This window comes from Lemur catta, chromosome 17 (assembly GCF_020740605.2).
Source record: "Lemur catta isolate mLemCat1 chromosome 17, mLemCat1.pri, whole genome shotgun sequence".
Lineage (NCBI taxonomy): Eukaryota > Metazoa > Chordata > Mammalia > Primates > Lemuridae > Lemur > Lemur catta.
In genome coordinates, this window is record NC_059144.1 from 23,885,408 (window position 1) to 23,910,950 (window position 25,543).

General features: G+C 48.8%; 1 protein-coding gene across 4 annotated transcripts in view; it reads right to left on the reverse strand.

Moving 5' to 3' along the window:
• Nucleotides 1-296: 296 nt before the first annotated feature.
• The window catches only part of ZNF341 (zinc finger protein 341), a 36,299-nt gene continuing 11,052 nt past the window's right edge, over nucleotides 297-25,543 (reverse strand). For 3 of the 4 annotated variants that reach the window (XM_045528797.1, XM_045528795.1, XM_045528798.1), the window contains 11 exons: nucleotides 23,219-23,470; nucleotides 20,086-20,281; nucleotides 19,289-19,379; nucleotides 17,172-17,365; nucleotides 15,099-15,289; nucleotides 14,293-14,501; nucleotides 8,427-8,523; nucleotides 6,434-6,566; nucleotides 3,669-3,780; nucleotides 3,349-3,419; nucleotides 297-1,538 (listed from right to left, as the gene is read on the reverse strand). In XM_045528797.1, coding sequence (XP_045384753.1) covers nucleotides 1,009-1,538; nucleotides 3,349-3,419; nucleotides 3,669-3,780; nucleotides 6,434-6,566; nucleotides 8,427-8,523; nucleotides 14,293-14,501; nucleotides 15,099-15,289; nucleotides 17,172-17,365; nucleotides 19,289-19,379; nucleotides 20,086-20,281; nucleotides 23,219-23,470 — 2,076 coding nt within the window. In that variant the 3' untranslated portion in view covers nucleotides 297-1,008. The remainder of the gene's footprint in view (nucleotides 1,539-3,348; nucleotides 3,420-3,668; nucleotides 3,781-6,433; nucleotides 6,567-8,426; nucleotides 8,524-14,292; nucleotides 14,502-15,098; nucleotides 15,290-17,171; nucleotides 17,366-19,288; nucleotides 19,380-20,085; nucleotides 20,282-23,218; nucleotides 23,471-25,543) is intronic. The other variant, XM_045528796.1, reaches the window with a different exon arrangement.

Below are 25,543 nucleotides of genomic sequence, written 5' to 3' on the forward strand. Positions count from 1 at the left end.
TGTGGGGGCATTGATGTTCATACAGACACCCACCTGCTCGAGAGGGTCTTCTGACTCTGGTCAGAGCTTGATTCCAAAGGGTTTCGTGAGGCGAGTATAAACCCCTTCCCCAGGGTGTTCCCATGCACCGTGTTCTGTGCTAACTGCTCTAGCATACCAAACCTGCTCCTCCCTTTATGACCTCCTCACGGCTATCAGTGTGCAAGGGACCACGGGACCCCTCGCCCCCACATGCTTTAAAGAGGAGTGCTGCCACCTAGGGGCTAAGAAAGAAACTGCCAAGGCTTGGGCCTGAGTCATTCGGACACACATGATAAGAACATTTATTGAGCACTTTCTGAATGCTGGGCACCATGCCAAGCCCTTTGCACATTTCATCATACTGGGTCCCCATGACAACCCTATGAGGTAGTACTATCATAAGCCCCTCGGTACAGATGAGGAACACGGGGCTCAGAAAGGTGAAGTGACCTGCCCAGCAAGTGTGTGGCAACTCTTGGATTTGAAGGCAGATCTGGCTCATAGCTGCACTCTAGCCACGATACTGGAGTGGCTCCTGAAAGCCTACATCACAGAGTTGTCTGAGGACACTGTGAGGAACCATCTGTGAGAAGGTCCAACGGATAAGGACAAGACTCCGACCATGTCAGGCCTCCCCGAGAGCAGCTGACTAGAGGCCACCCCAGGCAGCCTGGAGAAGGGGTGGTGGGACCATCCTGTCTTCTCTCTTCGGTGACCCTGGGCTGCTCCGGCTCCAACCATCTCTTTTGCCATTGCTCCATCCAGAAACCATAGGCAGTCCTGCCCCAGATCCCAGAATGCTGCAGGGCTTTCCAGCAGGATGGGGACACAGGAGAGTGGCCACAGGCCAAGGTTTATGAATGACATTCAAAAGGACTTCCGCAAACGGCTCACTTCCATTGGGAAGGATCTCTAGTCTTCCCCCGGGAGCCCTGGGCCCGAACGTAAGCATCAGGCCAGCCTGTGGGAGCAAACATCCCAGGTCTGTCACTCTGAGGCCTGGATGTAGACGGGCACAGCGAGCATGGCACATGGGCCCTCGGCCCCGGCCTGCAGCTCCGCCAGCGCCAGGTTGGAGCCCAGCCCTTCAGCATGTCCAGGCACCACGAGCTCAGGTTCTCCGCCCACCGTGCTGCCCACCACGATGGACAGCACAGCATCGGGCTCCGAGAAGGGTGGCTTGCCTGGGGCAGCCTCGGGCACTGGCCCAGCCTCTGTGTCCTTCAGCTCCTCCAGCCCCAGTGGGTCAGGCAAGGGGGTCACCACCTTGCGCCCACCACTGCTGCTGCTGCGGGGAGCTGCCCTCCTCCGGGGGGGCCGCCGGGCTTGCAGGTCCTTGTCTTTTTGGGAGCCAAGGTGGCAGCAATGATCCTTGAGGTATTTGTGGCGAGAAAAGCCCTTGGCACAGGCAGCACAGCGGAACTTGTAGTTGCCTGTGTGGACGCGCTGGTGCTCGGTGAGGTGGGCACGGCGGCTGAAGGACTTGCTGCACAGGGCGCATTTGTGGAGCTTCATGCCTGGGGAGTGAGGGGAAGTCAGTGAGAAGCACCCCACACCTCGCCCTACAACACTGCCCTGCACCGGGCTCCAGTCTCTTGCCCTGCGAGCATCTGTGGGGTCTGGCTCCAGTGCCCTCCACTCTCATCTCCTACCTTCTCCCAGCCACTCACTCTGTGCCAGCCTCACTCGCTCTCCTCAATGCACCACACTGGCTCCTGCCCCCGAGCCTTTGCACTTGTTGATTCCCTGTCCGCTCCATCCATAAACCTTGGCTAACTTTCTCACCTGGATGACCAGGGCAGCAACCTCCTCGCTGGTCTGCCTGCCTCACCCTGGGCCCCTCAGACCAGTCCCCACAGGGCAGCTAGAGATGTCTTTGTAAAACACACACACACACACACAAACACACACACACACACACACACACACACACGATCATGACATTCCCTGTGCAAACCCCCGACTGGTTCTCCAAGTTTCCCATAAGGTGTGGTACTGTCAACCGTCCCTTCACCTCTCAGCCCCATCTCCTCCCTCTGCCCCTGTTCCTTGCGCTCCAGGCCTCCCACCACCTTTCCTTGAACACGCCCAGTCCCTCCCTGCCTTGAGGCCAGCCCTCACCCTGGAAAGCTATTTCCTGGCTCTTCTCATCCCTCCAGACTCAGCTGTCCTGTCACCTCCTCAGGGGGGCTTCCCTGAAGCCTGCACCCTTCCCGCTCTGCCTGTCACCCTGTTTATTTCTGTCTTTGCATTCAGTGTACTTTGTTGTCATGTATTTATCCATTCGTGGTTATTTTCAGTCTCCTGCACTAAATATGTTAAGCTTCCCCGAGAGGGCAGAGTAGGGTGCTGCCTGCCTGCTGCTCTCTCAGCACACCCACGGCCTGACACATGGTCAGTCTCTGAGAGTCACTCACTGAATGAATCCCTGGTGCCTTCAGGACTCCCGTGAAGTCAACTCCAGCCCACACTCAATCTGGACCAGGCACCTTTCACAGATGCCTTCATGCAACTCAGCCTCCTTGGGATGGAGGCTCAGAGAGGGGTAGTGACTTGCCTGAGGCCACCCAGCAGGAAAGTGGCAGCACCAAGACTCAACCCCAGGCCCTCTGTCTCCATGTCCATGATCTACTCTCCCAGTTTTCAAAATTTCTTTAGCCACTGAATCCTTTCTGTAAACCAGCGGTTCTCAAACGGGTGACTGTACTCCCAGAGGACTTTTGGCAATGCCTGCAGGCATTTTTGGTTGTCACAATATACTGGGGGGAGGAGTGCCACTGACACCTAGTGGGCAACTAGGGATGCTGCTAAACATCCTACAGGGCACGGGACAGCCCCCTATGACAGAATTATCTGACCCAAAATGTCATTGGTGGCAGGGTTGAAAAACCCTGTGCAAGACCAAATGGCATGTGGAAGGCCAGCTGAGCTGCTAGGGGGGGCCCTGGGAAACTGAGGAGTGGCTAGTAGACCCTGCTCTGCGCTACCGAGGCACCTGCCTGGCCAGATTCCAGACCTGGTTGGAAACTGATCCCCTGATCCACACCGGATCCTCACTCTATCAGACTGGGCACTGCTCTGGTATAGTTATCTCAAGTCAGCTTCCTCCCTGGACTGGGGGACCATGTCTGATCCATCTCTGTTCACCCTAAGGTCCCCAGCAAGGCCTGGCTTATAGGCCACATGAATGAAGGTCTGTTGGCTGGAATGTACCACGTAAAGAAAATAAGCCTCATGGGATGTATCTGCTCTTTTTCCTCCTGGAGGGTCTGTCCCAGGGAACTTGAGCTGAACCAGACCCTCCTGGCGGGCCCATGAGCCCCTTACCAGAGTGAGAGAGGATGTGAGCCTTCAGCTTGTCCGGCCGGTTGAACTCCTTACTGCAGCCTGTGTGTGCCCTAAAACCCAAAGCCATGGTCAAAGGGAGCTCCCCAAGCTTAGGACCCTCTTGCTGGCCCCTCCAATATCCCTGGGCATTGTCTACCCTAAGGGTTGAGCAAGGAAGCAGGATGGAGAGTGAGGTTGGCAGGGCCCAAGGATAAAAGGAGAGAGGACTTCCACCCTCAGGACTGACTTTCTGTCCCACCCTCCCCAGCGGTCCCTCTGAGGACCCTGCCCCCGCCCCCCACATGGCAGTCTCTACTCACGAGAAGGGGCATTTGTATTTCTTAAAGGGCTCATGGATCAGCATGTGTCTCTTCAGTTTGTCCTTGCGGTTGAACGCGGACTCGCACACTGAGCACTTGTAGGGCTTCTCGCCTGCAGGAGACCAACAGGGAAAGCGAATGTCCCCTAAGGAGCCCAAATGAGCAGCACAGGGTCCCCACTGGGCCCATCACGGTAGCAGCTCCTCTAGGGAGGTGGCCTGGGGGGAAAGCAGCCTCTCTCATTCCTCATGACTTTGTTTTGCCAGGGAGAGGAGGGGCTTTATAGATAGGGTGGTCAGGAGTGAGGGGAGACCTGTAGTTGCATGGCAGCGGGCCACGTGGAGATGTGGGAGAGGGTCCCAGCCCAGAAGGGAAAGCAAGTGCAAAGGCCCCGAGGTAGGAGCACGTTGGATGATGTCTGAGGCACAATGAGGAGGCCAGTGTGGCCAGAACAGAGGGCGCAGAGGGAGAATGAGGCAGGAGGTGAAGCTGGCAAGGCAGCCAAGCCCTACTGGGAGGACCTGGGAGGCCAAGCTAAGGACTTTGGCTGTTACTCCAAGCCAGATGAGAAGTCACGAGAGCCTCTGAGCAGAGGAGAGACAGGATCTGACTCAAGGTTTTAACAGGCTCCCTCTGGCTGCGTGTGGAGCACAGACCGAGACCGACAAGGGTGGGGGTGGAGGCCAGTGCAATAGACAGGAAGTGGTCAAGACGGGCTACGTTGGGAAAGTAGAATGGGCAGCCCTTACCCAGGGATTGGCCGTGGGGTGTGCGAAGGAGAGAGAGTCAAGGGTGAGTGTGAGGTGTAGCCTGAGGAGCAGTGTGGACAGTCATAGCATTTACTGCAATGGGGTCCACCACGGGAGGGGGAATCTTGCCTTATCTAATGGAACCCTTGCAACAAGTAGTAATACTACCATTGCCCCCATTTTACAGATGATAAGACTGACTGAAGTTCCGGGAAGTGAAGTGACTTGCTCACGGTCTACACCTAAGATTCCAGCCCGGCAGTGTGATCCAGAGCCCACCTAAGCTACCCCAGATCTTCCTGCTGCTAAATCCACCTGGGGGACAAGGAAGAGTGGGGGGGAGGAACGGCAGCTCTCACCCAATGGGTGTCAGGGGTTACCCGAGGAGTCCACAGGAAATCAAGGGAGTTGCCTACAAAGCTCCCTTTGGTCACAATCTGCCCTTTGGAAATGGCTGTTCCTGGGCTGTTATGATTTCCTACCATTATTTTCTCTCTCTTCTCCCTCTGGAATGAATAAGGTACTTTTGAAAAATGCCAACCCAGTTGATTTGGAAATTCTGGTCCTTACAATGGAATGCTCTGCAGTCCTTAAAAAGATTAAGGTCAATCTGCGTTTCCTGATCTGGACAAACCTCCCGGATATGTCGCCAGAGGAGAAAAAAGCTGCAGAACAGCTTAACACAGTCCCATTTTTGTTAGAAAAAATACAATCCCCACAACCCCCAAAAGCCCTAGCTGTGTGTGTCTGTATATATACTGAAGACGCAGGGAGCAAGGGGGTTGGGGGAGGGAAACACACCAATTGGCAGTACCAATTAGGATTTGAAGGAGGAATTTAACATTTTACTCTATGTAATTTTATATTGCTCCCATTTTCATAGGCACATATTACTTTTGAATAATTTTAAAAACCATAAAGAGAGCAATTTGGTAATATCTACCAAAATGAACTTCTTTTTCTTTTTTAAGAGACAAGGTCTTATCTGTCACCCAGGCTAGAGTGCAGTGGCCTGGTCATAGCTCGCTGCAACCTCAAAGTCCTGGGCTCAAGCGATCCTCCTGCCTCAGCCTCCCGAGTAGCTGGGACTACAGGCATGCACCACACCTGGCTAATTTTTAAAATTTTTTTGTAGAGATGAGGTCTTGCTATGTTGCCCAGGCTGATCTTGAACTCCTGGCCTCAAGTGATCTTCCCACCTCTGCCTCCCAAAGTGCTGGGATAACAGGTATGAGCCACCATGCCCATCCTCTTTTTTATTGTGGCAAATGTATGTAACATAAAATTTACCATTTTACCCATCTTTAAGTGCACAGTTCAATGGCATTAAGTACATTTGCACTGTTGTGCAACCATCACCACCATCCATCTCTAGAACTTTTCATCATTCCAAACTGAAATTCAGTACTGCACATTTATTTTAACCTAGCATTTCCAGTACTAAGAACATACACTACAAATATACTCCCAAAAGCTTGCCAAGGGACCCACACCACATTGTGTGTACAAACTAATACCTGAAAAATAACTAAAGGGTTCATCCCTAGAGAGCTGGCTAAATAACAAACAAAAAGTCCATAGAGGATGCTATACAGCTGTGAAGAAGCAGGTGCTGTTACAGAATAAGGTATATTGATGAGAAAAAAGGGCACATAAGTTATATTATGTGTTTATTTTTATAAAAGTAAGCAACTGTGCTGTACAGATATAAAATTAAACCAGAATAACCCAGACTAGAGCACTAACAGTAGTTACCTTTGGGGAAAGGAATTAGGAGGATTTTGCCAACTGTAAACTATAAGTCACAGCCTGTTGGTGGTTATTTTAAAAACTAAAATTGAACAGGACAAAATAGAAAATACTGAGAAGTTTGGAGCAGGGAATGTCCCGATCATTTGTGTCTTATAGCTGCCCTGCAGGGAATGGTCTGAGGGAGATGGGGAGCAGGAGGGGGAAAGGGAGGGGGAGAGGGAGAGGAGGGGGCTGGGCAGGAGTTGGGGGGGACAGGGCACCCACCTGAGTGGATGTGAGCGTGCAGTTTGAGGTAGTGCTTCCGCAGGAAGAACTTCTTGCATACCTGGCACTTGAACCTGCCCCCGTTGCCGTGGGTAGGCAGGTGACGCCGCAGGTAGCGTTCGCAAGGAAACACCTGGCAGAAGAGAACATGGGTTTCAAGTCTGATTCACCAGGCCCCTCTTCCCTCGCCATCCTCTGAGCTCAAAAGGCCCCTTGTCTCCAGCCCCCGTGGGGACACCTTCCTTTCTGCTCAGCAGGGGCCGGGGCCCACAGTGTCGGACTTGGTCCTTAGGACTTCATGGCTCCCACTGCTGACCCATGAGCCCAGCTCAAACATGCCTGAGCTTCCGCCCAAGATGTTCTTCCCACCCAGAGGGCCTTTCTCTCTTACTCTGACCTCCACTTCAAGACCCAACTCAGTGTCACTGCTTCTCTGAAGCCTTCCCTGACTCCCTGGTGCCATGCCAGGCAAAGCAAATTCCGCCGTTGTCCACGCACACTTTTAAGTCAGCATTTCACCCACTGAACGACAGCCCTTTGCTTACACGGGAGCTCTAAGAGGGCAGAGCAGGGCTTTCACTCCCCAGCACACAGCCTGAGTCAAATGACTGACAAGTAAAGGAATGAATGGAAAAATGAACAAATTAAAGAAATGAATGCAAAGGTAATAAAAAGCTAGGAAACACAGAAGCCAAATCTCTTTCCAATCCATTCATTCATTCATTCATTCATTCATTCGGTAGAGCAGTAGTCAAGGGCGCAGACCCAACTTGCCCCACTACTTATTGGCTCCATCATTTCCTAACTGGGTGACCTTTCTGTGCCTCAGTTTCTCCATCTGTAAAATGGGGATAGTAATAGTATAAATGAGTCAATTCAGGTAAAATGCTCAGAACAGTGATTCTTGCTCAATTCATGGTATCTTTTACTTGGATCACAAATTCCAAGTTCAAAATTAAGCTATGAAATTAGAAACATCTAGAATAAGACCAAAGTGAAACCAGGGCTGTCCTGGAAAACCTGCCACGTAAGGTTGTAAGAAAATGAACAGAATGAAGAAGGAAGTTAAACACACTAAGGGGATATAACCAGCAAAATCCAGGCTGTGGGAAACGCCACAGGACCAATGGCTCAGTTTTTTCAACAAATAAAAGAAAAAAAAAAAAAAAAGGAGCAATGGTCAGGGCAACTGCAGATTAATAGAAATTTATGGGCCGGGCACTATGGCTCACACCTATAATCCCAGCACTCTGGGAGGCTGAGATGGGAGGAGTGCTTGAGGTCAGGAGTTCGACACCAGCCTGAGCAAGAGTAAGATCCCGTCTCTACTAAAAATAGAAGGAAATTATATGGACAGCTAAAAATATATATAGAAAAAATTATCTGGGCATGGTGGCGCATGCCTGTAGTCCCAGCTACTCGGGAGGCTGAGGCAGGAGGATCACTTGAGCCCAGGAGTTTGAGGTTGCTGTGAGCTAGGCTGATGCCATGGCACTCTAGCCCAGGCAACTGTGCTAGACTATGTCTCAAAAAAAAAAAGAAAGAAACTTAGGTTGTATCAATTGCAATCTATGAACCTGATTCAAACAAACTTTACAAAAGTGATGATGTTTTGAGACAACTGGAAATTGGAACACTTCCTAATATTTGATAATATTAGGAACGCTTTAGTGGGGGCTTCCAGACTCCCTGAAAACAACCAATCATAATAAGGATAAAAACCCATCGGGAAGCTGGGAGGCAGCTGCTCAGAGGCTGGGCCTGGGCAGCCCTCGTGGGCCCGTCCTGGCCTGTCTCGGCACCAGCCCCCCATGGCCACGCCTGGAGTGTGACAGCTGGGACAGGCAGCAGGGCTCTTACTCTTCAAAGATACAGTGTCATCTATGGAGGTGCCCTTGAGCCCGGCCCACGTGTGCTGAGATAGGAGGGGAGAAGGGAGGGGTGAGGTGTTCACCCACAGCCTCCTTGCCCCTCTATGGCCAGTGGGACCCACCTTCTGGCAGTGCAGGCAGGGGAAGCTGTGAGTGGTGGTCTGCAGGTGGTGCTCCAGGGCTTCAGGGCTGGAGTATTTGTTGACACATTTGACACACCTAAGTGGGAAGGAGCAGGAGAGGTGAGAGAGGAGACCCAGCAGACATGGGAACCAGCCCCCTGGCCCCCAGGCTGACATTAGGACACAAAAGCCTATATTTAATTCACTCTCAAATCTGTCCACTCTTCTCCATGGCCACTGCCTCTGAGCTGCCACCGTCCCTTGCTCAGAGATGTGCAGTAGCCTCCTCACTGGCCTCTCTGCCCCCACCCTGCCCCTGTAGTCTGCTCTCCACAGGGCAGCCAGAGGGAGCCTTTAAAAATGAAAATCAGGCTGGGTGAGGTAGTTTACACCAGTAATCCCAGCACTTTGGGAAGCCAAGGTGGGAGGATGGCTTGAGCCCGGGAGTTTGAGGTTGCAGTGAGCTATGATGATACCACTGCACTCCAGCCTGGGTGACAGAGCAAGACTGTCTCAAAAAAAAAAAAGAAAGAGAAAGAAAAAAAGAAAATCTTTGCTTAAGATGCTCCACCTTGGCCTACAAGGCCCTATGGCCTCACCCCTACTCTCTGCTCTCAGACATCCTCTTTCTCCACTCCCCACCTTACTCACTCTGCTCTGGCTACCCTGTACTCCTCAATGCACCCTGAACACACCAAGCTCATTCCCACCTCAGGGCCTTTGCACTTGCTGATCCTGTTACCTGAACGCTCTTCCCTAAGTCTTCCCTAGGAGGCTCAATGTCACCTCCTCAAAGAAGCCCTCCTCAGCCACTCATCTCAAGTTGTTCCCCACCACCAACCCTGGCCACTCCCTATTATGTCACCCAGTTCTATTTTCTTCTTAGCATTTATTACCTGGAATTATTTTATTTACTTGCTTACTTGGTTATTATCTGTCACCCCCCCAACTAGCAAGTGGTCCCTCCTGTAGGGGCCACATCTTTCCTGTTCACAACCTGCTCTGAGCACCAGTGAGAATCTGTTACACGGAAGAGTCTGACAGACAGGGATCCCAGCCTGGCTCCTTTCCATCTCTGACCCTCTCAGTTTTCTCATCTGTAAAATGGGCTATGAGTTCCAAATGCACCTACCCCACGTTCATTCTTAAGATTGTCACAGAGTCAAAGGACGCAACTGTGCCAAATAGCTCATAAAACTGCAAAGCACTATAAACATGGTTTTTATTCTTAACATTGCTGTGGCTAACATGTCTTCAAGACAGTAGTTTCAGGCCACAAACCACTCCAAAGGAAGAAAGTACACCATCATTGCCCTAAATGGACCCATTTACAATGAGATACTGGTGAGGAATGTCACAGGCAGGTGGACAATTCATACCAACAACAGAAATGACGGCCCTGTCATTCGTACACCACTGCTGCTCGTGGGAAAGCATGGGCCAAGTGCACTTGCAGCGGTCCCAGGGGACCCCCTCAGGCCACACTCTGAAACCACACACTAAAGGCCGCCAGATGGCAAGAAAGAGGCGGTAGGGTGGGAACAGAGCCACCAGGAAGGCAGAGACCTAACAAGCTGGTGAGATGGGACAGGACAGAATCTCACAAGCTTCATAGGGTGGGGGTGGGGGGCGAGGGTGACATAGGTTTGAGTGTCAGGTAGTTTAGCAACAGCCAGGAAAATAAAAACTCCTCGCCAGAAACCCCACCTTCACGAGGTCATCCAAGGTAATGTCACCAGTAAGGGGATGAATCAACATCACATGTCTCCTGATAGGATACCCGGAGAAGGACACAGCGTCACTGTGATATTCCTGACAAAAGTGCAGATCTTGGATCTAACCATGAGGTAAAATCAGGCAAAGTCAAACCCAAACCGAGGACATTCTACAAAATAACTTGTCTATGCTCTTCAAAAATACCATCAAGTTCAGGGAGGACAAAGACGGAATGAGGAACTGTTCCAGCTTAAAGGAGACTAAAGAGACATGACAAATGAATACCACATGTGACCCAGGGTTGGATCCTGGCCAAAATAATTTGTTTTCCTTTTTCTATAAAGGTGTTATTGGAACAATTGGAAAATTTTGAATAAGGCCTGTAGATAACAGAATTGTGCTGACGTGAACTTGCCAATGTTGTAACTACAGTATACTTTGCATCTGTCAGAGGTTATCCTTGCTTTTAGGAAATACACACTGTTGGCAAAGGGTAAAGAGGCATCATGTCTGCAAATTACCATCAAATGCTTGAGAATATGATAAAGCAAATGTGGTAAAATAGTTGGGAAAAAAAAATTTTTTTTTTTTGAGACAGAGTCTCGCTCTGTTGCCCGGGCTAGAGTGCCAAGGTGTCAGCCTAGCTCACAGCAATTTCAAACTCCTGGGCTAAAGTGATCCTCCTGCCTCAGCTTCCCGAGTAGCTGGGACTACAGGTGCTCACCAACATGCCCAGCTAATTTTTTGTTTCTATTTTTAGTTGGCCAGCTAATTTTTTCTATTTTTAGTAGAGACAGGGCCTCACTGTTGGTCAGGCTGGTCTCGAACTCCCGACCTCAAGCAGTCCTCCTGCCTCGGCCTCCCAGAGTGCTAGGGTTATAAGAGCTACCACACCTGGCCCTTTCACAGTTTTTAACTATTATACCATAGGCATATAACAATTGTTTTTTCAAGTAGGTAATTAATCTTTTTAAAAATCCCCTTTGATTTTTGACCTGCAAAATCACTTACAGGAACTTGCAAACAAGCAAAGACGTATGTCCAAATTGTTCCCTGTAGCATTGTTTATACTAACGACAAACTGGAAATCACCTCACTGTTTAGCAACGGGGGATGACTTACACAAAACACAGCACATCCATGCACAATGGGACACTAAGTAGCTGTTTAAAGAACGAGGCAGCTCTGTTTGTGCTGAAATGCAAAGATGCCCATATTATCATTTTTAAGTGGAAAAGTTTTAAGTAGTAACACCAAGTGTCGAGTGATCCCATTAAGTTTCAGTCCGTTGGCCGTTTCACAATAGGAAGATAGCGTAATGAACTTTCACCAAATTCAGTGACTGTATTTGGGGTCACCTACCTCAAATAAACTCTGTGACATTTATTCTGTATCCATATTTATAAACATATTTATTATAGATATATACCAAATGACATATAATAAGAGGAGGGACAGTGTTCTATTTTTTTGTTTTTGTGTGAGCTTTTTAAAACTCCTTTTCTCTGCATTGAACATGGATGACTTTTGCCATCAGGGGAAAAAATTGATAAATATTTTTAAAAGAAAAAATTAAAAAATATAGTAAAGATATAGTTGCATACATAAAGTTCACTTGAGAGGTTTGGGAAGGTACCTGCAGGCAGACCAGGGAATGTGGCTCACAGGGAACAGAGGAACCAGAATGACGGGGCCTGAACCTCTGAAAATATGACAGAGCCACCATACCTGCTCAAATGTTACTGTGAGAGAGAAACCAACTCTCACACTGTGTGAGCCACTGTTAATTTGAGTCTCCACTACATGCAGCTAAACCTCTATCTAAATAATATAGATAATAATAATTGCAATAGGCACATTTATTGAGCACTTACATGTTCCAGGTACCATGTCTAAGTGCCTCATCCTTGTCTTACCTGACCCTTATAAATAGTGCAATAGGGTAGGCACTATTGTGATCCCCATTTCACAGATGAGAAAATTGAGGCTCAGAATGGCTGAATACTTTGCCCAAGGTCATCCATCAGGTTTATAGTCAAGATGGGATTTAAGCACAGGCAGGTGACTCTAGAACCCTTATTGTTATCCATGACACCATTCTACCTCAAGCCTGCCTCCTTGGACCAGGACAGCAGCTCTGATGTCCACAAAGAGCACTGGTACTCTGGTCCTGCAGGAGAACTGCACAGGGCCATTAGCACTGGTCTCAACCCTCAGCCTGCAAATTCCAAGACCAGAGCTGTGAGGCTTCCAGCGTCTTAGACTAGGGTTCGAATCTTAGCTGTGTGCTGATGTTGTTACCCTGGTGGGCAGGTCCCTTCTCTCTGAGCCTCAGCGTCCTCATCTTCAAAGTGGAGAGAACACCACCTACCTCCCAGGATTGCAGGGATCAATGTCCCTAAGTCAGAGCTTGGCACATAGTAGGTACTCCCTTCCCTTTACTTGGCATCTCACTTCAGAAAGTCACACAGCCATAGGAACTCACAGATAATCCACACATTGGAAGGGCAAAAGTAAAAGAAAATTCTCCCTAAGCACAAATGGGAATTATTCATCACTGCCCAGAAATCCCTGCCCCTTAGCTGGCCATAGCTTTGCTTGGCTTCCCTGCCTCTCTGGCCCCATTTCCCAGTTTCTCCAGGATAAGTTGCCCTACAATCCAATACTTGAGTCCCAGTCCCTCTGCCAACTTCTCAAAGCTCTTGTGATTTCTATACAATCCTTCATGCCCTGGCCCCACTTTCTCCCACAGGCCCCATTTAAACATTCCCCTCCCACTTCCACTCTACACAACAATCATTCGAAGCCACTTGCTATTTAATTTTATATTTCTATGCTTGCTGTTCCTCTGCTAGGAATGCACTCCATCCCACCCACTGTCTACCTGGCAAACGCCTATTCATCCTTCAAAACCCAGTTCAAATGTCTACTACTCCTGGGACAGCTTCCCTTCCCTGCCTTCCATACCTTATATATATGTAAATGATAGCATTTTATCACAGTGTATGGTGAGCATTTATTTACACACTTGTCTCCCTGAGCAGTCCATGCATTCTAAGCTCAAGGTCTGTACCCAGAATTACTTATCTCTGTACCTCAGAAGCCTCACCCAGGAGTTGTGGGGGGGCCCCTATTAACAGAATCATTAGCTAAATCCCTGCAGCTACAAGTTTGTACAGAGAAGCAAAAGCCATTCTAACATGAAAACATTCACTATGAGCTAGAAGGAATCCCCAGACAAACACCACCTTTCACCACCGTGTGTATAAGCTTTGTGAGGCAGCTGCTCCCAGGTGACACAGGACAAATGCACAGGAAAATGACTGCAAGGCAAAATGTAGGACTTCATGAAGTCATGAAAGTGATGTTGGATGTCTGCAGATAAGACCACTGACAAAGGAGGGCCTGGCAGGACAGGAAGGTAATCAAGGGAAAGAAACTCGACAAGGATGATCACAGGCTAGATACCTTCAAAGAGAATAATTTCAAGATCTAAAGATTAAAAGCAAGTAGCAAAACCAAGGAAGCCCTTCATCATTTCTGCCAAAGGGATCCTCTTTCTGACCACAATGGAAGACTAAAGTGACATAAAGAATTATCAGAAAAAATTACTCCAGATAAAATCTACACTTGATTCCTTCCTCATTCATTCTAAGAATCAGCATATAACTTCAACTTTAACCTACATTTTATAGATTCTAAAACAAATGAATATTATTTTTATGATTTTTGCTTTCAAGTATGTTATTGTTCATTCTTTTTTCATTCTAAGAATCAGTGTACTATTTTGACTGTAACCTAAATTTTATAGATTATGAGTCAAAATAATATTTTCATAATTTTTTAGTTCAGAAAAAAACCCTCAAACTTTTTTTCCACTATGAACAAGGGAATACTGGTTTTCCTTTGTAAGGACTTATTTTTAGGATAAATGTCTGCCAAGACATGATGTAAAAACGATATAAGGAGAGCCAGCATCTTTTCTTCCACCAGTGCCAAGGCCCAGAACCCACTCTGCCAGGCTAGACCCCAGCCAGGAGCCTCAGTGTCCCTTTTGAGGCATCTCACTGGTCCTGAGCAGTCAGAACCACCCTGGGCCCCTGCCCACCCGCCCACCCACCTGGGGAGAGGGAAGTGGGCGGGCACGTACTTGTAGACAGTGCTGTCCTTCTTGGGGCTGTGCTGTGGCAGGAGGCTGTGGGAGTACTGGTGCACACCCAGGTCGTAGAGAGAGGGGAAGTCCTTGCCGCAGAGGTGACAGCGGTAGCTCAGCTCCTCCTGGTGGCTTTTGATGTGCTCCAGAAATGTGTCGAGCTTTGGGAATGTCTGGGCACAGCTCTTGACCACGCACTTGTACACCTTGAGGGAAAAGGCAGGTGATGGGAGGCAGGAGAGCTACCCCCACTGCCACCCCCTCACCTGTGGCACTGGCCTTGGACACCGCTGGTGGAGGACCTGACCACTGTTCCCCCCACTCCCCTGCTGCTGGAGCCCTGGTTTTACTTTGATTAGAGGGTTCTCTCCTCTCAGCCAGTCATGATGGCCCCATTACCTTTCCCTCAGGCTGTGTGGGCTGGGTATATTTAGCAAAATTATCCAAGACCTGGAAATATGGTGAAAAGATGATAGCATGTCCTTTCAGTGTCATACTGGAGTAGTAGCTCTCAAACTTGAGTGGGATCAGAGTCACAGATTGCTGGGTGCCATCCCCAGAGTATCTGATTCAGCAGGTCTGGGTGACCTGCATCTGTGCATTCCTAACAAGAAGTGAACAGCTGATGCTGATGCTGCTTCCCTGGGGACCTCACTTTGAGAACTGCTGTCCATCACTCCCCTGCTAGGAATCTATCTTAAGGAAAAGGAGCTGTGGAACAAGATTTGACTGACTTTTGCCCTTTTCCAGGCAACAGTCACGCCTGGGGAGGTGTGGGCGCCTGCTGCACACCACCCACCTACCTGCTCGTTCTTATGCTGGGTCATGTGGGACTTGAGCTGGAAGTAGGTGCTGAACTTGCTGGGGCAGAACTGGCACAGGTAGGAGCTGTTGATGAGGACCACCTGCTTGAGCTCCAGCTTGTCCCCCTCATCCTCGCCTGCCGCGGGCAAGGCCTGGGGCTGTGGCGCATTCGGCAGGGGCTGGCCCAACACTATAGAGAAAGCCAGGGAGGGAAGTCACTGAGAAGAGCCAAGGAAGAGCTGGGACAAGGAGCACACCATTCAGGAAGGACTCACAGAACACCTACTATGTGCTCCTCTGTGTTCACCTGCTTGGTGTTGGACTCCATGCTTAAGGTGCTGTGCTGGTGTGCATTGATACAGCCATTCCAGATGTTAAAATACTGAAATATTTTCTAATTGAGAAGCAGCAATTGCCTCAAGCCTCCCTTCTCCAGACTTCCTCTCAAACACTGTAGACTTTTCTATGGTTGTTAAAAATTCTGCACACTACTCTTAGCTGTAATCTTGATGCCTCCCCAGACCCTTGTTCTCATTATAATCATTTGTATTGTTGTCCTTCCCTCACTGCACTGTTCCTTCATATTCTTTTTTTTTTTTGAGACAGAGTCTCACTTTGTTGCCCGGGCTAGAGTGAGTACCGTGGCATCAGCCTAGCTCACAGCAACCTCAAACTCCTGGGCTTAAGCGATCCTACTGCCTCAGCCTCCCGAGTAGCTGGGACTGCAGGCATGTGCCATCATGCCCGGCTAATTTTTTCTATATATATTTTTAGTTGGCCAGATAATTTCTTTCCATTTTTAGTAGAGACGGGGTCTCGCTCAGGCCAGTCTCAAACTCCTGAGCTCCAGCGATCCACCCGCCTCGGCCTCCCAGAGGGCTAGGATTACAGGCGTGAGCCACCGCGCCCGGCCTTGTTCCTTCATATTCTTGACATTGGGGACCTCTGACCTCATCTCTTTAGGGCCAGTGGCCTGGTACATAGTAGCCCTCCATAAATATTTGCTAAATGGTTGAACCTTTGGCACCAGGTACTATAGGAGTTTTGAAACAAATGCAAGAAATGGTTTCTTCTCTAAGGAGCTCTCAAGAACTCAGAGGGCGCACAGTAGGGCTAGTTCCAACAGGACGTGCTGACGGGAGGTCAGATAAAAGTGGCCACATGTTGCTTGCCTGGCAAACACTCCCATCATTAGCTGGCACTGCTCACCCATGGGGCTGCGTGGGAAGGGCTTAGGCTCTGCCCTACACTGTGCAATACAGGGGCCACGAGCCACATGTGGCTACTGAGAACTTGAAATGTGGCCAGTCCAAATCCAGATGTGCTATAAATGTGAATATGCACTGGATTTCAAAAATTTAGTATAAAAAAGAATGTGAACTATCTCATTAATTTCTTTATATGTTAAAATGATAATATACTGGGTTAAATAAGATATATGATTACAATTAATTTCATCTTTTAAAAAATTGTTTTTAATGTAGCTACTAGGAAATTTTAAATTGTATTTGTTGCTCACATTATATTTCTGTTGGACAGCACTGCTCTAAACCTAGTAAGTCCCCAACCTCCATGCAAAGGAGACACTAAACTAACACCAGCGACAGGATCACTAGCTTAGGGCCCAGTGATGGCTTAGATGAGAATCCCACAATATAGAAAGGGCTTTGGAGACAAACTGCCCACGGAAGTCAAATAGGTTTCAACCCCTGATCAACTATAGTGACTGCCTGGAGCAATATATTGAAATAGATTCAGAGGTGAAATCCAGGCTCAGAAAAAAAAAAAGAAAAGAAAAGAAAAGAAAAAAGAAAAGGAAAGGAAAGGAAAGGAAAGGAAAGGATAGGTGATTGATTAGTGTGATATCTGCCATGGGTACAGTATTAGAGTAATGCTTACACGTATTGTATATCTGTCATCCTTCCTTTCATCCTGTCCCCTATTTTATAGTTAAAGTAGACTGAAGCCCAGAGAGGTCATGGAGGTTGCCAAAGGTCACACAGCTAGCAACATAACCTGTGAAGCAGCAGAGGAGAGGGGTGGAGAGTGTGGCATTCCCCACTTTCACCCACCTGTATTTTCCTCGTCCTCTTGCCTGCTGGGGTTCAGGGCCATGACCTGTACAGTCACAGAGTTGCGAGAAACGGTGCCACCGCTGCGCCCTGGAGGCCACACCTTATGGGTCTGCATGTGTTTCTTGACGTTAGACTTCTGGGCAAAGGCACGGCCACATGCAATGCACTGGAAGGGTTTCTCACCAGTGTGGCTGTGGGAAACAAGGCTTGTCAGCATCCTCATGCAGGAACAGGGACATGGCCTCAGCCCAGGAGTTTACAGCTGCCAGGAAGACCCAGAAAGAACATTCAGATGCTGCTGGCCACCATCTGACACCACGGGGACAACAAGCCCCTTGCTGAGGCAGGCAGACCAGAGATGGGAAGACCCTGGGCTCTTTATCACACTAGTGAGCTGCTAAATCAACCAACCCTGAAGCTGACCTTTCCTCTGACCATCTCATACTGTGAAAGAAAACATTTCCTAATTGTTTAAACCCATTTTAATGCGACTTCTGTTATTTGAAGGAGAAAACATCCTAGCTGACAGAGCACAGCACTTATACCACGATTTAACATTTTTTTTAAAACGAACTCACTTTTTTAAAACTGAAAATAATATTAAAATGAAGCTTCCTTTTGTTATTGTATATGGAAGACCATTTGTCATAAAGTAACAAAAAAAATGCAAGATCTATAGCTGCACTGTCCAATAAGGTAGATACAAGCCACATGGGACTATTTAAATTTAAATTCATTAAAATAAAATTAAATTAGGACAGGCACGGTGGCTCACGCCTGTAATCGTGGCACTCAGGGAGGCTGAGGCGGGAGAATCACTTGAGGTCAGGAGTTTGAGACCAGCCTGAGCAAAAGCGAGACTCTGTTTCTACTAAAAATAGAAAAATTAGCTGGGCATGATGGCACGCACCTATAGTCCCAGCTACTTGGGAGGCTGAGGCAGGAGGATCACTTGAGCCCAGGAGTTTCAGGTTGCTGTGAGCTAGGCTGATGCCATGGAACTCTAGCCTGGATGACAGAGCGAGACTCTGTCTCCAAAAAAAAAAAAATTAAAATTAAAAAAATTAAATTAAAAATTTAGTTTCTCAGTCCCACTAGCCACATTCTAAGTGCTCAACAGCCATATATAGTTAGTAGCTACCACACTGGACAGTGCCAATTTGAGCATTTCTATCACTGTAGAAAATTCTACTGGATAGCACTAGTGTAAATCAGTTCTCAGCTGAGGTCAATTTTGCCCTTCAGGGGACATTTGGCATTTTTGGTTGTCACAACTGTGAGGTGGGATGCTACCGGTATCTAATGGTTGGAGGTCAAGGATGCTGCTAGACGTTCTACAATGCTCGGGTCAGCCGCCACAGCAAAGAATGATGTGATCCAAAACCCACAATGCCCACAGTGCCAAGGTTGAGAAACCTTGGTCTAGAGAGCTGTTGCCAGCCATGGTTGGAATCGGAGGCTTGCTCTCTCTCTGTTATAAGAGATGAGCAAGTATACAAAAGGTGTTAAAGACAGACTACCACCAAACTGAGCTTTCTCTGTTGACTCTCCAAGGACTAAAGTCGCACCATATCCACAAACCACTTAAAATCATCTCATACACCAATGTATCCCACTCCATGACAGCAATGAACAAGCTCACCCCTCCATCTCACAGATGGAAAAACTGAGGCCCAGAGGGCCTCCTTACGTGTTCTTGGGACAAGAGGCATCACGGTTAGTCCTGAGTGAGCAGAGAGCTCAGAGTTATATTTGCAGAGCAGGCAGCCCCGGCAGATCAGCCCTGTCTGCAGAGGGGAGGCCTGAAGCAAAGCCCCTCTCGGTTCGGAACATTTCCTCCCCTACGCCACCCCTCTCTGACCTGCCCCGTCACAGTGGGCAGGCCCTACAGTTTTCACAGGTCCCCTGCACTGCTCCTGAGAGAGAAGAGAGAAAACCATCCTGACCTGGACTACAGCCTGAACACCATGGCAGGACAGATGGGGCCTGGGTCGCCACCCAGGCTAAGGAGCTGAGAAGGGGGTCTCGCTTCTACTGCAGATGGCGCCCTCAGCCAGACCTGCCCAGGAGCCACCTGCCTCCCTCCCTCCCCACCCTGCCCCATGCCTGCATACCTTCGGATGTGCTGCTGCAGGTCGAAGTTTTTGGTGAATGATTTGTCACAGTATGAGCACTTGAGTTTCTGAGCTTTTGGCTTCCCAGCAGCTGAAAGACAAGAGGGAGGAGGGGACAGTGAGGCTGGGGGCACAGCTGAGGGTGCCAAGGACAGCCTCCAGCCACTTTACTTGGGGCCAGACAACCCACTGCCAGGGAAGTCTACACCCGTGCACAGGCAGCGGAAGAGGCACAGGGCCTTCCAGTGCCTGGGGAGGGAAGCCTACGACATGCTCTAGCTGGGAAAGCAAGACAAATCCCTCAAAGGCTCCCCTTTTCCCCAGAATAAAATCCAACCTCTCTGCTATGGCACTCTGCATCCTCTAACTCCTGACAACTGCATAATTCTGTCCCTCAGCTGCAGTGGACTCCTTGCCAACTTTAAAAGACCTCAAGCATGGCCCCACCTCAGGGCCTTTGCACCTACTGTTCCTCCCTGCCTGGAATGCTTACCCTGCAGACAATGAGACACTCGGATAAAGGATGCCATGTTCTGGGGATGGCAGAACAGAAAGACAGAAGAAACATGGGTACATGTGACCATGCAGTCACATGATCCCCAGATTGTCTACTTCTGGCCTTGATTTACACAGGAGAGAAAAAAATACTATCATTTTGAAGTCACTGGTATTTTGGCTCTTCCATTACATGCAGCCAAACTTAACTCTAACCATCATAAGAGGGAAGATCAGCACCCAGACCGCCTGTGGATGGGCCAGTGCTGAGCAAAGATGCCCCAGGCAGGCTGGGGGCCCACCTTCCGGGAGTCCCCTGGCACCTTTAGCCCGTCGGGTCTTCAGCATCGGTGGGGAGTCAAAGGTGGCCACTGTGCCCCCAGTGGCACTGGTCATGGGGGCAGCGGGGTTTGGTCCTCTTGGTTTGAATTCCTGTTTGCCGGGGCTGTACACCGGGGGGGTCGGGTATACTGGAGCCTCCACACACTGGTTTGGCACCTAGAAGGACAGAGAGGCTGTGAAGGGAGGGGAAGAGCTGCCCGGCCAGGGACACTCGCTGCAGCCCTGACAAACCTCAGCCATCCCAACCTCTCTACCTGGCACAGTCGCCCCTGTCACCCCAGTCACTCCAAAGACCCCTAGAACTTCATGAAGCCAGCAGCCAGAACAGCTTTGGAGTCAGGACGCCTGGGTCCAAATCTTGACTCTGCCCCCTACTACCTGAGTGACCTTGAGCATCTTTTAATTGCTCTGTCTCAGTTTCCACATCTGTAAGATGGGACTAATCATAGTACCTCTCTCATAGGCTTGTTGTGAGAATTAAATGAGGTGACGTGTAAAAGGCTCAGAACACTGGCTGGCATACAGTAAGCACTCAATAAACATTAGCTGTTATTATTGGCATTATTACTAGTAGTAGTAGTAGTAGTATGCTAGCACAAGAGAACCAGGAATTCAGAAGGGTCTGTGCCCTCACCAGCTACTCCACTTCCTAACTGACACCACCACATGTCACAGTAGTAGGCTTCCCTCAACTAAGAACTGACACAGAAGCCACGAGAAATTACCAAATGAATTCGGAGCCATTCGAACTTAGTTAACACTAAGCTTACATCACGACACTAGGGCAATGTAAAGAATTCATTTATTCATCATTCATTGGTCATCCTGGGGTGTCCTTTCCAAAATTTCACTTCCTATTCTTCTCTTGCTTTATTTTTCTTCTTAGAGTGATCTAAAATTGTGTATTTTACTTATTTATCTTGTCTATTATCTGCCTAGTTCCACAAGGGCAGGGCTTTGTATCTGTTTTTGCTCACTACACTGTCACCAGGCCTAGAGCAATGCCTGGCCCAGAGTGGGCACTCAACAGGTATTTGCGGAATGAATGAACTCACTGAGGCATTCAGCAAGCATCTGATATGGCGCCAGTAGGTACTTCTGCCAGACCTTGTCTGTTGTCTCTTGGCACCAGTCCCACACCCCACCATGCTGTCCCCGAAATGCAAGGGTGTGAAGCTTGGAACGACATTCCCTCGCCAGCACAGTTCTGAACACGGATTAGGTTCTACGCTTCAGAAGGTTTTGCGTGAGATTTAGAAGGCAGAAGGGAAGTGGAGACCATTCTCCTCCAGCAGCCATGGTGAAAGACAGACGGTTTTCTGCAGTCATGAGTTTGGAGTGGCTGGCTGAACTCTGCATTCCCTCCCAATCACCAGCTAGAACATTCGCAACAGAATCCTACAGTGTCCTCACCTCTGGGCGTAGCAGCAGGGCCCTGGCTCTCTGGGCCAAGCTACAGCAGTGAACCTGAAACCCACCAACCCCGACTTGTTCCTCCAGCCCTTCTACTTCTATCAGCCTTGTAAGCACCTAACTTCCTGTACCAGACCCCAGTGCCAGAAATACCTAGCATGGCTTCTATTTTGCTGGCCAAACTCTGGCCAATACGGCATTCAATAAATATTTGTCACAGGAATAAGTTCACCCATCACTCCAGGTATTCCTGAGCAATTATGTGACTGCCACTGGGTTAGGCTCTCACTATCCTCAACAGCTCTGCAAGGAGAGTTCCCATTTTGGAGGAGAGGAAACTGAGGTCAGAGGCCCCTGCTACGTGGACCACAGGCCAGGTACTCTGCTAGGTGCTAAGGATGCAAAATAAGACTCAAGCTCTGCCCTTAAAGAGAACCCTCCTCTGCATGGAAAATAAACAGCAGCAGCTCCCCCTGTGCTGGTCCCCTCTGTCTACCAAGCCACCAGTGTCATCTCATCATCCCACTGACTTCACTTTTTCTCAATTCAATAAATTCCTTAAGGAAGCTTGCTCTATTCTCCCAGGCCAGGGCAAATCCTCTTGCAGGCTCTTATAACATCACATGCCTTGTGCTGGGATTTTCCCACTGGACGGGCTCTCTTTACAGAAAGAACCTGACATGGACTGTCTGTATGGCTGGACCCTAAGGTAGTCTGGGTTAGTGTGACTTCAAATGTAGGCTGGCTATTTCTGCCATACCCATACCCCGTAGCACTGATGCCTGGGAAGATTCTATGAACTCAGTGCCTTGAGAGTAGCCTGTAGCTTAGAGCTTGTCAGTGGGGAATTAGTACAGTACATTGATTATATGTCGGCCCTAATTCTTCCACTCTCCCCATATCCATGCCTTTGTAGTGGGACTTTGCAGTTTCTCCCATTAAGAGGTGGCATCTATTTCCCTATCCCCTAAACCTAAGCTGGTCTTGTGACTTGCCTTGGCAAATAGAAGTGACACTGTGTCACTTACAAGCCTAAACTTCAAGAGGCTTTGATCATTTCTACTTCCATTTTTGCACCTCCACCATGGCCATGAGAACCTGCTAGAGAATGAGAATCACATGGAGCAGAGTTGAGTCATCCCACCTGTCCCAGCCCAGGCCATCCTAGAGCAGCCAACAGCCAGACATATGGGTCAGCCCAGCCAAGATCAGCAGAGACGTCTAGCTGACCACTGTACACATGTGAACAATAAATACTTTTTTGCTATATGCCACTAAGGTCTTATGGATATTTCTTACACAGCAACAGCTAACTGATATACCTAGCTTACGAAAAAAAATGTAAGAGACACTTATGCAGGTAATTTTTTGGAATATTCTCCCCAAAATGCAGGGGTTCCCTGACTGTTTTGAGCAGCTTATATTTCTGCTACAACCTCTACTTCATCCCACCTTCTCGTGGTTTGCATCTTACATTTGTAGGTGTGAGGCTTTGATTAGTGTCCTTCTCTCCCATGATGTCATACACTCCATGAAGGCAGGGATTGGATCTGGTTTTGCTCCCCATGGTATCCCCAGCACAGTGCCTGGCACACAGCTCGTGGTCAGGAAAGGTCTGGGCTGCCTATGATGACATGACCAGTTTCCTCCTCTGCCCGAACCCCCACCCCCTGTGCTCACCTCCAGGGGCGGGTAGGGCTGCATCCCCAATGCCTGGATCTCCACTGTTCCACTCCCAGCTAGTGGTGCTGCAGCGCTGTACACCTCCACCACGCCATTCCCACCAGGGTTGGGACGTCCAGGAGGGCCCAGGCTCTGGGGTGGGGGTGGGGGAGGTTGGGGAGGTGGGGGTGGAGGCAGTGGCGGAGGGGGCGGAGGAGGTGGTGGAGGCTGGGTGAGGTAGCTGGGCACAGAATGCATGTTCAGGCTGCTCTGAAATCAGAAGAGGAAAATTAAAACGTTATAGCCTTTTGATATTAGCTATCTTATTTATCAGCAAGGAAGAATATTTGCTTTAGCCAGCCGCATGGAAGGAATAGCTACTCACAGTGCAGCTTGAAGGACAGGGTTCAGAGCGGATAGGGAAGCAAAGTCATGGGAGAATTAAGAGGAGGCATCAGCTTGGCACTGCCATCCCTTTCTCTACGAAAGTAGGCAGAAATGACCCAGTTCACGATGGAATGAGTTACTACAGCAGGCTTAATGTTGCTATCTTAAGAGGGTTTGCTTGCAAGACTGGCTCTTGACTGATGTCTGAGAACTTGGCTTGTGGAATATTCTCTTTATTCATAAGGCCATTTTGCCCACCTTGGGGACTGATACACTGGACCAGCTCAGCCAAACTGTTTGCACAAAAAATGTGATTTGTGGTGAACAATTAATTATTCCCTTCTGGGAGTCTGGAATTTTGGTCATGGTGACTGGTCACCTATGTGACCAATCCCCAGTAAAAACCCTGGCCCTTGAGTCTTAAGTGTGTTTCCCTGGGAAGAAACATTGCACATGTGTTGCTGCAGGTCACTGCTGGAGGAAGAAGTATGTTTTGTGCAGGCCCTCCCCTCTCCCCCGACACAGAACTTTGGACACCTGTACCTAGATTCCTCCAGATTCCATCTGACATGACTTCTTCCCTTGCTGAACCTGGTGTGTATTTTTTTTTTTTAACTAATCTCCTGACAGATTACTGGTGTGTATCCTTTGTCTGTAATAAACCACAGCCATGAGTACAACACCTCTGAGTCCTGGGAACCTTTCTAGAGAATCTCTGAATGTAGGGGTGGTCATGGACCCCTGAAATACAGCCATTGACTTCTATAAGTTTTTTTTTTTTTTTGATACAGGGCCTTGTCCTGTCACCTGGGCTAGAGTGCAGTGGCATCATCATAGCTCACAGCATCCTCAAACTCCTGGGCTCAAGTGATCCTCCTGTCTCATTCTCCCAAGTACCTGGGACTACAGGCATGTGCCACCATACCCAGCTAATTTTTATATTTTTTTGTAGAGATGAGGTCCCACTTGTGCTCAGGCTGGTCTTGAACTCCTGGCCTCAAGCGATTCTCTGCCTTGGGCTCCCAGAGTGCTAGGACTACAGGCGTGAGCAGCTGGCATCAGTCAGTGGCTGAGTGACTTCTATAAATTTATTGTACAAAAATAATCAAGTAGGTAGGCAAAGATATTAAATGTCTGTACATGGATGGTTACTTCAGCAGTTTTCATAACAGAAAAAATGGCAACGACCTACATGTCCATACATAGAAAGCTGGCTAGATAGAGGATGGTCTCTCCATATGGTGGATCCTTTGCAGCTGTTAACATGATGACGCTGACCAGCATTTCATAAAGGGTGCTTCTCTTCATTGCTGTTCCTTGGGTTCCATGGGCAAATATGTTTGGGAAAAAAATCTAGGTTGACAAAATCAAGAAAAACCCAGGACAGAGAGAGGAGGGAAGTAGAACACCTGCACCCTAGGCTGGTTTGACCAAAGATCCTTTTTGTACTGAAAAATCCCAAGGAGCCACTGTGTATTTTCTAATGTTTTTCTAATGGACATGGGATGCTTTTGTTAAGAATAAAAACAGAAGTCAAGGCCAGGTACGGTGGCTCATGTGTGAAATCCTAGCACTCTTGGAGGCTGAGGTGGGAGGATCGCTCGAGGTCAGGAGTTCAAGACCAGCCTGAGCAAGATGGAGATCCCCGTCTCTACAAAAAATAGAAAAATTAGCCAGGCATTGCGGCACATGCCTGTAGTTCCAGCTACTGGGGAGGCTGAGGCAGGAGGATCACTTGAGCCCAGGAGTTTGAGGTTGCAGTGAGCTATTATGATGCCACTGCACTCTAGCCTGGGCAACAGAGTGAGACCCTGTCCCAAAACGAAACAAACAAACAAACAAACAACAACAACAACAAAAAAAACCCAGAAGTCAAAATAGCTGGACTATGGCTGCGAAACCCTATATGTTCTGGGTCCCCACATGAGTACGAGAGCTTCCCCATCTACAGCAGAG